The sequence below is a fragment of the Mixophyes fleayi genome, chromosome 2, assembly GCF_038048845.1.
Source record: "Mixophyes fleayi isolate aMixFle1 chromosome 2, aMixFle1.hap1, whole genome shotgun sequence".
Taxonomy (NCBI): Eukaryota; Metazoa; Chordata; class Amphibia; order Anura; family Limnodynastidae; genus Mixophyes; species Mixophyes fleayi.
Window position 1 is genome coordinate 317888522 of NC_134403.1, and position 15724 is coordinate 317904245.

General features: G+C 38.2%; 1 protein-coding gene across 1 annotated transcript in view; it reads left to right on the forward strand.

The window, feature by feature from the left end:
- Window positions 1-4292: 4292 nt before the first annotated feature.
- RTN4RL1 (reticulon 4 receptor like 1) overlaps window positions 4293-15724 on the forward strand; it is a 139042-nt gene continuing 127610 nt past the window's right edge. Inside the window, exon 1 of the mRNA XM_075196691.1 lies at window positions 4293-4955. Within this exon, the coding sequence (XP_075052792.1) occupies window positions 4925-4955 (31 nt within the window). The 5' untranslated portion in view covers window positions 4293-4924. The remainder of the gene's footprint in view (window positions 4956-15724) is intronic.

A 15724-nucleotide genomic window follows, 5' to 3' on the forward strand; every position in this document is an offset into this window, starting at 1 on the left:
GTGTGATTTCTGCTCCCCAGTATGGAGTGCCACCCAGAATTCCCAAAATACGAACTATGAAGACATTTACTTGTGAAGTTCATATTTCTATATATCTGTATGGGTAGTCTTCAAATGCTTTCTTTGATTACAACACTGGTTTCCAAATCCAGTCCTCAAGTACCCCTAACAGTGCATGTTTTCCAGATATCTTTGCTGGAGCACAGGTGTATTCATTACTTACTGACACATTTTGAAAGATCCACAGGTGGTATAATTATTTCACTTGTGACCTGGAAAATCTGCACTGTTAGGGGTCCCTGAGGATTGGAGTTGGGAAAGACTGGTCTACAAGGATCTCACCTAGGCATATGACTCTCTAATTTACACCAAGTGGTTGTTTTGTGTTTACAATGCCTATTGCAAGGAAGTCAATTAGGAAGTGGAATACATGATCAAAAACAATGGATGTGTAGGATCTGCATATCCTGACAAAGGGTCTGCTCAACCTAATTATCTCCTACTGGGCTAATTGACCAATTGTTTTAAAAAGGAAATACACATTTACCTGAGAGGAAATCACGTTTACTTCTATGTATCAATCCAACATTTTATTTGGGCCCTGACATTTCATATTCTATTTCATCATATCATATTTTATGCCCTCATCCTGACATTAATATACATCTCATTTCCCTGATCTGGAGTGGTAAGAGAGCTAGGGTGTGCTTTAACACATTATGTAGAACCAAAAATTCAGGAGGACTGGGCCTGCCCAAACTTAGAATTTATTATCTTGCTTCTCAGCTTACACATTTGGTCTCCCTGTTAGGCGATACACAGAACACCACACTCGGACACTTCTTGGGCGAGCAGACGGACACCTCCCTTGAGGCTTTGCAGGTTTTGTTACCTAAGCACAGACCTAGCAAGGTGGCCCCTATAATACGACAGGCATCAATTATTTGGGCAATATCACATGCTCTTATGGGAGGTGAAGGGTTAGACCCGGACACTCCTTTATGGTTCAATACTGGTTTCAGGAAACTGGTTGGGTTGGAGGGTTCAGTGCTGTGTAAGGATGTGGGAATTCACACCATTGGTCACACATATATATATATATAGACAGTCAACTAGCTACATATGAACAATTGAGAGCGACCTTCCCATTACCAAACAACCAATTCTTCCGGTATCTGCAGATGAGACATGCACTGAATGCCCAGTTTCCTGAGGGTTATGTCAGATTCTCTGATTAAAAATATATTATGATCTGTAGGGTCAAATAAAATTATTTCTGTGCTCTATGCCTTATTATTGCCTCAGGTGTCCCCAAGAGAATTAGATCTGCTCAGAATAAAATGGGAAACCGATCTAGAGGTTCTTTCTGATGAGGAATATGGTGGTGGGAAATACTAGACATGCCACATCTTGTCTTAGGTTTCAGCAGACCCATTTTTACATTGTACAGAGAGTATATTTAACACCAACCAAGAAGCACGCAATGGAACTGTGCACCTCTTCGGAGTGCCCCAGGTGCGCAGTCCCACTGAGGGCACTTTTTGGCATCTTTTATGGTCATGTCCAGTTGTCCAGTCCTTCTGGGGCCAAATAAAGGACTACATCTCCTACACACTACCTATGACCTCTATGTTATGCCCTAAGATCTGTCTGTTTGGCTCTACACTAAAAGAAAATTTAAGTAAACCAGTCTTCAATTTTATTTTTACCTTAGCCTCCCAGGCTAAGGTTATTATAGCTAGGGGATGGATGGCGACTGAACCACCTAGTGTACCTCACTGGATCAATCTAGTTACTGAAGTATGGAGGCATGAGCGGTTCATGTATGAAAGTAGAAAGGCCATACATAAATACCATAAGATATAGCACAACTGGTATAAATCAAGTTATGTTACCCACCCTCATCAGGATGATATGATGGATTTGGGGAATCACCAGGTGGGTGGTTATCTCTCAGCCTTCTGCAGCATCAATAAATTTAACCTGGAGTACAATAAAAATACTATAATGGTATCATCGGCCTAAAAGTTCACAAGATATCACTGTATAATGTTTATAGCGACATAGGCAGAGATAGATGTTTATTTAAATTGGATGTTAGATATGGTATTTGTATGTTATAACTAAAAAAATCTCAATAAAAATACTTTATTTAAAAGGATTGTTTATTAAAGAACAGAAAGGGTATTTGTAAATACTCAAGAATACAGATGCATGAAACATGTATAACTGAATATTCACAGGTTAAAACTAGTAAATCATTTGAGCTCTTCAATACAGTACGCCAGTTACAGCACTTATCCAACTGACCAACCAGCATTTGGAGGAATTCCAACTTTAGAATCGATTCAGCAGGCTGAATTTCAAACCTTCTAATAATTTAAAGTAATTCATATTGCCGCCATATTGCTTCAGTCTTTAATATTTCCAGCAATTCTTTTAACCCTTGCTTGACCCAACACAATTGTTGCTGATACTGTCCAGAGCCATTGTATTTTACTGATGTTAAGGAAGCCTGGAATGTCAGGGAATAATTCCAAACATTTTCTCAGTATTTTATTACTCAAATAGTACAAATTACATATTATTAATTTACATGCTAATTGTATGTATTTGTTAGTTGCTTGTAACAAAGATTGTTTGCTTCTTTACTATGTAGAATTACTGTGTGTGCACTGTATAATGAGCATTAATTTAGTACATGTGAACGTGCATAGTATTAGTACATCGGAGTCAATTAAGTTTTTTATATATTAAAAGCATTTAAGTGGACTAGTTGCTTCATATAGGATGCGTAGGCTTAAGGCAAGAATTATTATAACATTGCAAATGTTTTAAAGAGTTCTAATAAATGTGCAAAAGAGAGGTATCATCGTGTTGAGCAGATTGCTGAAAATCCTATATAATACATAAGTTATGTTAATATATATATATATATATATATATATATATATATAAATAATATCTGTATTAACATTAAGTTCTGATGTCATAACATATCATCTGTGAGCTCTAATGTCATCACTTCAGTGGACAATTAAAAAAACTTCTGTACCATAAGGAATAATGTAACCTCTACTGTAGATTGTTACGGATATTGGAAGTCACCTCTGACTACTCCAATCTGCAAAAAAACACTTAGCTGACCGCCTTGTGCTTTTATATAGTCATAGAAGTCCCCAGTGACCTCTAATATCCACACAATTTACAGTATGGTGTGCACTGTCCGATATAGATATATATATATATATATATATATATATATATATATATATATATATATATATATGTATTAGAATTCCACAAAATGTACATCTTTAAATCTACATAGTGTTGCCCTTGTTTTTACTATAATATGAGATTCTATTAGCAATTCTGTCTTTTCTTGAAGCTTGTATGTTCTTCAAAGCAGGGAAAAATAAATGTATCTTTTTAACAAGCTGCCACATAACTGAACTCAGTCAAAATACATACTAGGAATAGATTTATGCAACAAAAAGCCATACCTTAGGGGCCTTTCGGATGCCTAAGTGGTTGACCAGGTTAAATTTGTAACTACTGATTTCTGGCATGGGGTTTGAGGGGCACAGAACAGTGAGGCAGATAAGTTGAGACATATAGAAGCACTGGGTAAGATATAGAAGGGGGTGGGGCTGGTACTGGCATTTTCTCATTTTTCTATCCTATTAAAGCGCATCAGGGAGACTGCTTGCTGGTTTGATCTCTCAGATCAGGGCTTGAGAAGTTAGTGCTGCTGCTGTTTGTGTGTGTATATGTGAGAAGACAGCCTGGGGCATCATGCAGGGAGACACATGGGTGCCTGGCACAGGCTGTCATGGTATGGGAAGGGCAGGTACCTGCATTCAGTTTGGCATCTTCCCTTCTCCAATAGTAGCAGACACAGATTCGCTTGACTGAAACTCAGTAACAAAGCGGCAGGGAAAGAGAGAGAGAGAGAAAAACACCTTAAGAGGCAGCAGCAACATCACATGGCAGCTGAGAGCAGCCTGCTCTGGGAATAAGATGGTATTTTTGAACTCTGCAAGCAAAAAGCGCTTTCATAAATTTTATATGGGAGGCGTTTTATGAGAGAAGAGAGGAAGACAGGGGGAAGAGAGAGGGGGAGAGAGAAAAAGAGAGAAGGACAGACAGAAGGGAAAGAAAGAGATAGATTGAAATAGTGGTACAGCAAGAGAGAGAGAGAGAGAGTAAAAACAGATAGGTATGAAGAAATAGAGTGATATAGGTAAAGAGGGAGGAAAAGGGAGACGGGGGGAGGAGAGAGGGAGGGAGAAAAACAGAGGAGTGAGAAAGGCTGGAGCAAAGAGATACATACAGATAGGAGCTGGAGAGTGGGAAGGGAGCAATTGGGTTGACTGTGGGTCTGTCTCTTGTTGTCTCTGACTGTCTCTGGCAGTCTCTCAGCCCTGGCACAGTTTCTAGTGACAAAGGGCTCAATGACTCTCCTTAGACTCCTTTCCCCCAACATTAAGGGGGTGGAGAGGTGTGAACAGTTCTCAGCCAAAAAAGGGGGCGTCTTCCCCCCCTAAATACCCAGAGGAGAGAGAAAACTGGGAGACAGAGGGACAGAGTGCTATCTGTATCCCCGAGTGCTGCTCCAGGAAGCAGGCATAGAGCGGGAACAGCCAGACTTTTCTATTCCTTATCCCAAAAACCGCTCCGAAGAAGAGGGACCCAGAGGACATATAGATTAACGGGAAGGTGGAACAGCATCAGACTTTCCAGTGTGTGCGCACGGAGGACTCGCTCTACTTCCCAGGACTGTGCCCGGCTCCTCGGATTGCCTTTCCGGCGGGACACAAAGTGTAGGGGAACACTTGAAAGGGGAAAGGGTCTGTCTCTTGCCCCTCGGATTAAGCTGCTGTCTCTCAGGAGTGCCAACGGGACCCGGAGTGTCCCTGAGATGCGCACAGGTGTCATCATGCAGCGCACAGGTAAGACCCCTGGGTGGTGGAACATGGGCACCAATTTATTGCACCAGACTGCTCCTGACAGCTTCGTGATCAGTGCTGTATCTAGGACGGTACATGCTTAGGTTACTTTTTAGGTATAAAAGCATTTGATACCATATATATATATATATATATATATATATATATATATATATATATATATATATATATATATATGTATATATATATATATATATATATATATATATATATATATATATATATATATATACATATATATATATATATATATATATATATATATATATATATATATATTATACACACAGTATTCCTATGTCATGTGGTTATTTTATAGCAGACCCTCAATGAAGATGTTCTAACGTTAGTTAATTTCAATCACATATGGTTTCACATTTATAGAACGTTTCTAAAGCCAGAAGAATGGACCCGGACTTATGGCCTTAGCATCACTTTATAGAAACTCCTGTCACTGGTAACTAAACTATTCATATAAATTAGCCCATTTGCTATCAGAGATGTCTGGAATTCGTTGGTGACAGTTAAGAAGCCGGGCAGGGATAATGAACACCTTCCTGCTGTTTTCAAAGTAGCGGATCATTCAGATCATTGAGAGTCTCGGTTAGACTTCTTTCTTATGTCCAATGCACAGCTGCAGGGGGTATCATTATATGGGGTCACTGTGCTTACTGTAACCGGGTGTCTGTACTCTTTATAGACATCTCTCAGATATATCGAGAGATTGATAGCTGGATAGATAGACATACAAACAGATACAATAACGCTGCTTATTTATATAACATACTTGTTACAATCCTGGTTAGACAGTAGCTCCCCTGGATTCTGCAAATAAATTCAGGCGATCGTACTCTCCATATTCAATAGATCGCTCTAGTACCAGATAAGAGTGTTTTTGGCAACAAGAACGTTATTAATAGTTGTCAGAGCGTCTCACCTGTGCAAGTTTATTCATGTCTATGGTCAGATATGTGATTGTCTGTCCGATTCACCTGTCTGTCCTTCTGCTTCCACTCCTGTACTGGGTGCTACTTTCCTTGTGCCTCATCTGCATCATCTGCTCCTGTATGTATCCCGGGCTGCCCAACTGACCTATGTACCTATCCTAAAAGTCTCTCCTCACCTACAGTATGTGTGTATGCTGGGGGTGGGTGTCAGGCATGTACAGCCCCTTGTGTATTGTATATTACATGTGTGTAATCCAGCATCACCGAACTGGATTCCGGATACCTGTATAGTATGTGAGGTTACGTTTGTTACTGTCAGTAAAACTAAACTTAAAATATCGTTTATTGGTAAATAAAGTCTATCCATTGAAGAGCTTATATAATGGAAGAACCTCGTACTCCATAAACAGTAGCTCTGTTTTTCTACTGCGTCGCTTATGTGAAAATGTATTCTGTCGTCTTCTGTATGGATTATTTTCCCCTTGTCTACACAGACACAGCAATGCGATGCGTCTTTTGTCCCGGCTTGTTGTTCTGTTTCTGTGTCGCATGCAATTGGGATTCAGTTGTATTTTCACATGGCTATAAATAAGACATAATTTAGGGTTATAGCACGTTAATATAAAGTCTCTTTAATATCATGGGAAGTCTAGCTGTACCTCACACAGGACGGATAAAAGCTGGTACTGGGCTTGTTGCTGTGGTGGTGGTGGTGTTGGGCTAGTTGTTGGTTACAACTGGGCGGTATTGCTAGGCTTTAGATAAACCCATTATCCGTGCAAAGAAAAGTAAAATAGAAGAAAACAGATGGTGAGGTCCCTAAGGGAGTTGGGCCATTACAGATTAGCATGGATCACATCAGGAGGTTATTAAAGGTGTGGGGGAAATGCTGCTTCTTTGAAGGAAAGGTCTGGGAAGTGGGTAGGAATCAAGTGTCTGAAGTGATTTTTCCAAACCATCTCCTGGGGACACAACCAAGTCAGACCTGGTTTGTGCAAAAAAAACCATATTAACCCTTTGCATCCAAAAGAGCCAACAGCACCTTGCAATGAATTTTTTTTTGTACCTTCAGGGAGTGATAGTGTTAACAATAACACATATTATACATCATATGTGTGCCTTCCATTAAACATATATGTGGCTCTCAGGATGGGTCTGTGTTATGGATGAAGTATGCACTTCTTTAAAAACAATCAGTATTGTTAGTTTGTAGAACCAAGCATAGCAGTGTATGCATATTGTGTAAGAAATGACACAAATCCCTGTAGGGGGTAGTTCTAACACTCATCCTGGCAACAACATGCTACAACCTTCACATGGATTTCTACCCCCTAGGGGTTCTCATTTATACTGTGTATGTGCTGCAGGTTTGAGCAGGTCATTGCCCTCTGCTGAGGTGCTTTGGTGTCAAGGTGACAGGTTACTGGACAAAAGCCTTTAGCCTTTCACCTATGGCACAGATGAGGAATTAGCAATAATACCATGAAGTTTTTACTACACTCAAATGACTAAAACTATCATGTACTTAGTATTGTTACTAAACTATGGTTTAATGTACCATCATGTAGTTTCAGAACACAGAAAATCACCCATGTTGTCTAATGTCTCAGCTTACTGGATCCACAGCACAATGAACCTATCTACTTAATTCTTTACAAGACTTCAAACCTATTGTACTAATCAAAAAGAAATCGTCTTCCCCAGTTTGATACTTTCTCTCTGCTTGTCCTTGAAATGTGTTCAAGGGCATTTAGCAGGCAGAAAGTAAACTCTTGTAGACTGCCATTAATAGGGACATTGATCTTTTAAATCCGTTTAGTCTAACCAAATGTTTTGTATATACTACTATATTTATATGTAAAATCTTACAGTCAATTTTTTAAAGTGTCCACCTAGACACTTTTAAATTACACCAATTTATATTACAGGCACCCCCAAATAGTCTCCATTTGTAAACTAAAACAGGAAGTAGTCTACTTGATTAACAAAGCACTAAAAGATGTATCCAGCGTTGTTCGCTTATCTGTTTTAAGCATTTAACACTAAAACAATAATAAGTGAAGCATTTGCATCTTTCGTAGTGTTTTTAAATCCAATGTTATGTGTATTGTGGTAACAGTTTCCTCTATTAATAATCAGACATAAAAAATAATAAAGTGATAGTAATTTATGCATCCCTAGCTAGGAAGAAAACAAAATGTTATATAGATGAAGATAGAAAATCAGTTTTGTTTTAACTGATTCCACAGGGAAATATTTCAAAAGCATCCTCGGGGGTGGGTCCAGTATATTGAGTACATATAAAAAAACAACTCAAGAGATCACCGCAAGTGTATCATGTGGCTCTCAAAACACACTCAAGCTCACTTATATATAATATATGTATGTGCATGGTGGCAGAAAAATGATATGGTATTTTTATTATTTATTCATTATTATTTGTATTTCACATGCACAGAGATTAAAACCAGTTATATTCAGGAAGTGTCTGAGAGTCGCTGCCATATAGACAAGGCATTTTATGAGCAAGCTATTATTCATTCCATTATGCAAAAAACAATACTGGCATGGAGATTATATAGATTCTGAATTTTAATATATATATATTTTTTTATCATTTTCCTGGACACTTACACTAGTATTGATGGATATGTTATCAGTATGTCACATTAAGAATGAATAATAAACCCATAATTGGGAGATATGTAATGTCATAAAATATACTGTGATCTTTGGTTCAGTGTCTCTTCATTCATCATATAATAAAATCTGATTGTCAGCTCTTGGACATATGGGATATTGGATTTAATATGTAACTATGCACTCCAAAATAGTATGTATGATTGAATTATAATATGGCATTTTGCATATGAATATCAGTAAAAATAAATTGAGCACAATGCTCCTTTAACCCCATTTTCACATTAGGAGAATCAGAAATGGGTAAATGTTTGCTTCTAAAGACTAAATTGCCTAATTACATAATCCAACTTACTTGCACGATATTTTTTTTTTTTTCAAATCCCATGTGCATTTAGTAATTAAATGTAATGTTGAGTGTTGCTAGGAGCAAGGCAGGGTAAACAGGTTAGCACTATACTATAGATTTCAGTTTGCAAATCTATGCAGATTGACAGCACTGGAATATTAAATGACATCAGTGGCAGCATGCAAAGCACACTATATCCTTAGATTTTCGTAGTCAAATGTCTATTTTTCCTAGGAAAGGGACATCGGATTTACAAAGTTGTTGTTATAGAAACAAATAGCCTTATTTTTATTCCCTACCTGAATCACTTGTGGATAGTCATAGCCAGATCATTCACTAGGCAACCTAGGCTCTTGTGTAAAGACCATGGGGCACCATATTACCTTATAACATTTTTATGTTCTGTATGTTGTCTAGGGCCCCAAGGGTCTTAATCCCGCTCTGTGTATGGCGTTTTAAGGTTTTATCATCTTGTCTCTGTTCTTTCCAAGCCTCGCTGGAAACTGAGATGTATAACTTACTATCCACATGTAATCTAGATTAATAAAATAATAACTTCTTATTTTATATTGGGAGGGGTAGTTTCAAAACTTTATGCAGACTCACACATAGACAAAAAAAAAAACAACTTGAAACCTCTGGACAAATTGTGAGTCTTAAAGTTGTATGTTGTTAAGCAACGAGTGCCAGCTGAGCTTTGTTAAGTGGCAGTATAATTAATTATTTAAAATCTTGTAGCTGTCTTTCATTAGGATTTATCTGTACATCAACCACAAAATCAGTCAAACACACTCATTTATAAGTTAATGCAAGCTCTGAATTATTTAGTGAGAGTTAGATCAGGGCTGGGCTGCACTCTCTCGCCACACTGTCTCTCCTCTGGGTTTAATGGTTCCCAGTAAATGGTGTGGGCGGAAGGGAGGGCTGGCGAGGCTAGAGAGGATGATGGCTGAGGAGTGGCGAGGAGTCCCTATATTGTCAGACCAGAGGTCTAGTTACAAGAAATGTGTTGAGAACAAACAAGACACTTTTAAAGAGAAATGCATGTAAAGGACTGAGAGAAAATGCAGTATAAAAAGTTAAAAAGCAAAATTGGGTATTAATAGTGTACAGGGAATAGGAATAGAACACACATAGGGGTATATTTACTAAACTGCAGGTTTGAAAAGTGGAGCTGTTGTCTATACCAACCAATCAGATTCTAGTTATCATTTATTTAGGGCACTCTACAAAATGACAGCTAGAATCTGATTGGTTGCTATAGGCAACATCTCCAGTTTTTCAAACACGCAGTTTAGTAAATATACCCCATGGTGTTAATATGTGTATTATACAGCTGAAATCTGTATGAACCGTGAGTTCTGATGTCAAAACTACAGTTCCCATCTGGAAAATGTGTGTATTACAAGGAATAACCCACCACTTGCTGTAAATGATCATGGATATTAGAAGTCACCTTGTATATTCATAGCAACCTCCTTGGCGGCTTCTAATATCATTATAATTTACTGTAGGTTTGCATCATCCTACATGTAGTCTAAAAAGTAAATTGAGTGGGTGAAGGTGGGAGCAGAAAGAAAATATAAAAAGAATGATTGGGAATCCATTATGTCGCGATAAGAGATCTCTTCAATTTCCTTGTTAGATTATGTGGATTTAATGCTGAAAGAATGCTTGCAACTTTGAGAAATGATTAGCTTAGGTTGATATAGATATTATAAAGATCTATATAGAAAACAGCACTTCTATTCAGCTCAGTAAATATCCAAGACAGTGAACAATACAAAGAGAGAAAGGTGACTGTTCAGAAAAGGGCTGAATACTTAAGTGAAGCAATGGGGCATTATACTGAAAGGCTACCTATTTAAAAGACAATAGGGAACATTTATTAAAACCAGAATTCTGCCAGTAAATTGACCTGTGTTCCCGCACACTTATAAAATGTTCCACCACTTCTATAAATCATCTTGCACCTGTCTAATGCGTAGTCCAGCCTGTTATTCATTCAATTATTCAACTACCTTTACAATGTTGCCCTTTAAGAGCCACAATTGAAACATGACAATGAAAAAAATAGCATTTTCATTAATAAATACTGTATGTTGCTTCATACATGCAATGTTTTGTACACATTATTCATATCAGTAGTATTCATGCCTTTCCATCATTGTTTGTTTTGTACTGTAGATCTTTTCTTGTTAGTTGTTATATATTTTCCTTTTCAAAAATATTTTACCCATTTATGGCTACTACATTGTCTACCAACTTCTTGATGTTGGAGCTATATAATTTATCTGGAAAACCCTTGAATCTTGGTGCTGTACAGACTCTTTTTCTTAGAATATTTTTCCTAAAATCTATTATCTTGTATGGCTCATTGGTATGCATCCCATTCTGAGATTAAGTAAGGCGATACAGAATTTTTAGAAAGATAAGATATTGTATAGAGAACAAAATAACTTTGCTGAATAGAATGAGGACAGGAGAAATAAGAAGTACACCATATAATAAAGAGAAAATGAAAAAAAGATAGCTATGATGGAAGAAATACACTAAAGAGTGAGCAAAAAGAAAACAAGAATAAAATGACCACTTACAAAAGTTCCATTTGGTGTTTTTGTTTACTGATCTTGAGAACCTCAGCACATGTGGCAGATAACATCTTTACTAGACATTCTGCAGGTTTCGGTTGCCTGCTAAATAAGTCCAGGCCAGGGTCCATGTACAAGACACAAACAAGGACACATAGACAAGAACAGGAGGAAGTTGAGATTATAAACAGAATGCAATATAACAATAATCAACTGATTTTGACAGAAAAACATTAGGTGTGTTAAATGAAAGAGACAGAGCAGGACCTTTCCAAATGAGATGGCAGGATTTAAAGACTTGAAAAAAAAAACGTTTAGAGAATTAGATACTGCAAAGAAATAAGAATAATTGGTTTACTAGTGAAGATGCAAAGGATTGTTTAGTTCTTTTGGTTTAATGAAAGATCACTTTATCTTGTCTACATTGCTGCTCATCTGATGATATCTTGAATTAAACTGTCCTTTCCAATTAGGAAAACAAGGTGCTTGCTCACCAGCGGTCTAACGCTCTTTGTTGTCTAGACATTGTCAAGAGGAGTTCTGGTTTTTACACTAGAAAGACCACTTAGCACCTAAATGTCATTGATAGGCTTAAACAGTCTATCTATTAGAGGTTCAAGCTGATTTTCTGTGAGTACAATTCAATGACGTTGCTGCCAATGCTGATTGCACCCATTTGTGCTATGTGCCAGCATCAGTGGGGTATCAAAAACCATTATCACGTCCTGCACAGGGACAGGCATTACTATCACTGTTGCCAACACTACAGGCCAGATATGACCCCTATGAGAAATGTAGTCAGTTTCATGCAGATGATGCTTCTGGATGTGGTTGCATGGCTTTTAGTTTGGTTGTGTAACTGCATTCTATTGATTTTAAATATATGTCTTTTCAGGGACTCATCCCTTGTTGTACAGTAACCTTGAGATGAAGAGTACATCTCGATGCATCATTGTTTAACTCAAATTGTTTTATGAGCGATTCTAGGTTCCAGTGCACAGCACACTCTATAGTGAAAATACTCATTCTCTAGTTATTTATCTTTTGTGTGCTTCTTGTAATAGAACCGTATTAGCACCAACCCACCACAGATATATATTTGGAATACATGTGTTTTATATAAAGGGTTACCTTGTTCCTGGACCTTAGAGTATATTAAACTACACAGTTAGTACATTAGTAAACATTAGTAAATGCCCGCACACAGTGGAAGCAACCGTTTTATATGTTGAACCATGAGATCAGGTCACTATATCTCAGACCACTGAGGCATGGGACACAAGCTCATACTAATAGATATAAATGAGAATACAGGCTGTTACCAGTGATATCACTAAGGTGAGAGGCCTCCACAAAGTCACTGGTTTTAATTGAGTTCAAAGGCTGACTTATCATGACTGTTGGTTCAGCCTATAGAATAACTGCCTCCATAGTGTGTAGGATACAGGGACACTTTATAACAAACAATGTGAATCATACTTAAGGAAAGTGTTCCTGTAGTTTAGCAGTCAGTTTTGTAATATCTTTATATGACACTTGAATCTCTGTGCAAGTGCCGCATTTGTCTTCGTACATAAGAAGGTAACAGTTACATGCAAACATGGAGAGACCATACAAACCCCACACAGATGGTGCCATGGTTGGATTTGAACCCATGGCCCCATGGTGCTTTCCGTGTGTAGCTTGTATGTGTGGGTTTCCTCCGTGTGCTCAAGTTTCCTCCCACACTCCAAAGACATACTGATAGGTCAATTGGCTTCTGACAAAAATGAACCCTTTGAGTGTATGTGTGTCTGTGCGGTAGGGAATATAGATTGTACACTCCATTGGGGCAGGTAGTGATGTGAATGATTAAATATTCTCTGTAATGCACTGCTTAATATGTAGGCGCTATAAAATACAAACCTTAATATACACTAGTGAGAGGCGACCTTATCCACATTCACCCAACAGGCTGTGGTCATTCTAGTTGTTAGTACAAATCTAATCATTGATCAGGACAGTGACTGGAGTTCTGAACTGCAGTATCCAGAACTGCCCCCTCCTGTTAGGATTAGGTTTCCAAGGGAAACTGTTACCTTACTGAAACAGCCTGGCTCACCTCAGCAGGGACAGCGAATCACAGGGCTGTGTTATGATTTAGCTGGGGGTTCTGGGTCAGCTGCTTGCTTGTAGTGTTTTGCTTGAATGTAGAAATCTTGTTTTTTGATGTGAAACTAAAGAGTCACAAATTGAAGCGACGGACAGAGTCTGAGTCAGGATTTTCGGCAGAGTACAAAGGATTGGTAGAACACAGGCTGGAGCTGTTTTGGAGCTGTTTCAGTTCTCATTAATAAAAGTGATCTTGTTGTTCAACCAAATCCTTGTTGTTTGCAGGGACACCCACACCACATGCATCCCACAAGCATAACAAATGTTGCCTCGTCTGACAGAAAACAAGGAAAACAGCAGAAAAATTGTTGTGGAATGACTGTTGTATGTTCTAGAAATGAGCTTTGAATAGAAAAGATAACTTCAGTTAAAGAATAATTAATTAAAAATCCTTCAGTCACCCAAACTAGTATCCGGTTCCTCAGCTCTGCAGCATAAGCGTCCAGCAATTATTCTCCTGTCTGCTGCACTTGGTCAATGTTGAAAATTAGGGGCATATTTCTTCATGTGTCCCCAATTGCAGTGCTTATTGCGTTATAGTGGAGATAACAAATATATTATAGTCAACATTTATCAAGCAAAATATCTTCCAGGAAGCTGAGTGATACTCAGCGGCATTGGTGATACTGGCCTGGAGCAGTTACAGTTATTTTACCATTTTACCGGGCTGGTTACGTAATTGTGTGCACGTGTTAGCGGCTGGAAGTGAAAGCTTTCTTTTGGACTTTCAGTTCCACTTAGTAAGGAAAAAATTACAGTATAAAAATAGATATCATTTACATATTAAAACAATGCTTTGCATGGAGAAGTATCGCTGGAGTCCACAGTGATGGCTAGCTGCCGGCCTTCACCGGCCATGGGGCTTTGGTGGATAGCAAGAAGCCCTAAAAACTGGAGTTATCACCCTTTGAGAAACAGTCCCTTAATCCAATTAGCCACGGAACCTGTATAATTTATGTGTCAGTAATTAAAGCGTTCAGTTGGCAATCTTGCTAACAGTGTCAGGGGCCCACGCAGGGGGGGTTTCTGGGTCTCCAGAAACCCCTCCCCTCCGCTAAAGAAGTGCCCCTACATAGCGGCACTGTACTATACAGCAGCCGCGGCGCTGTCAAAGAAGCGTCTGCGGCGGTGCTATACAGCAGCTCTCTAGCTTTTTTTTTTTTTTCGTTGGGTGGTTCTTCCCCCTTAAAAATCCTGCGTGCGCCCCTGAGTGTTGTGGGTTATACAAGGATTTAAGCGATTGATGTTCACCATCCTAATATGTGTGCACCTCTGCAGCATATTTATCATTGGTGACGTCATGCTCATTTTCTTTTTGCAGATTCGCCAGTTTATCTTAATATGTAAATGACTGAAAACAATATAGTTCCAAGGAACCATTAATTTATTTTAATGTTTAATTTTTAACAATAAAATAATTTTTATAATAAAAGGTTGATATTTTAAGTAATTTGCCCACTAACCACTAGTATTCACTTATTCTCTGATGTTCTTCTCTTTACAGAATCAAAATTTTAGGTGATTTTTATTTCACGTTTCTACTGCATGTTCCACTTCACAAAATATGACTTCCCTTTTTACTACATGTTAGAAATACCTACGTAAATGTATGATTTATTGCAGAGCACAGTACTGCACCTTCTTCAACAGAAATTCATTAGCACAAATATTTTTTCCTGAATTCTATATCAAATGACTGCGTAATATAGGGGCAATGCTAACGTGCCTGCAGCTAATTATTTGCCCTAGTAGAATTGCCCCAAAAAGATGAATTGCACTTGCCACAAAAAAATGATCTTTTTCTTAATAACTGAGCATTTATTATGCTCCTTACACACTGGTCTCAAATATTTCCAATGAAAGCACATAAACATATGTGGATTGGACCTACTGGTGCCACAGACCCCCTGCCCACTTGTGCTTGCAGTCCAGAGTGAAGGTGGCTTTTGGATGTTGACTACTATACTATAATGTGAAAAATATACAGTTTTGGGTATAGAGGCAGGTAAAGATAAGTAGTGTGCAGTCTTGTAGAGGGAACCCAAGAGTTATTGTGCAGATAATGGATCCCTT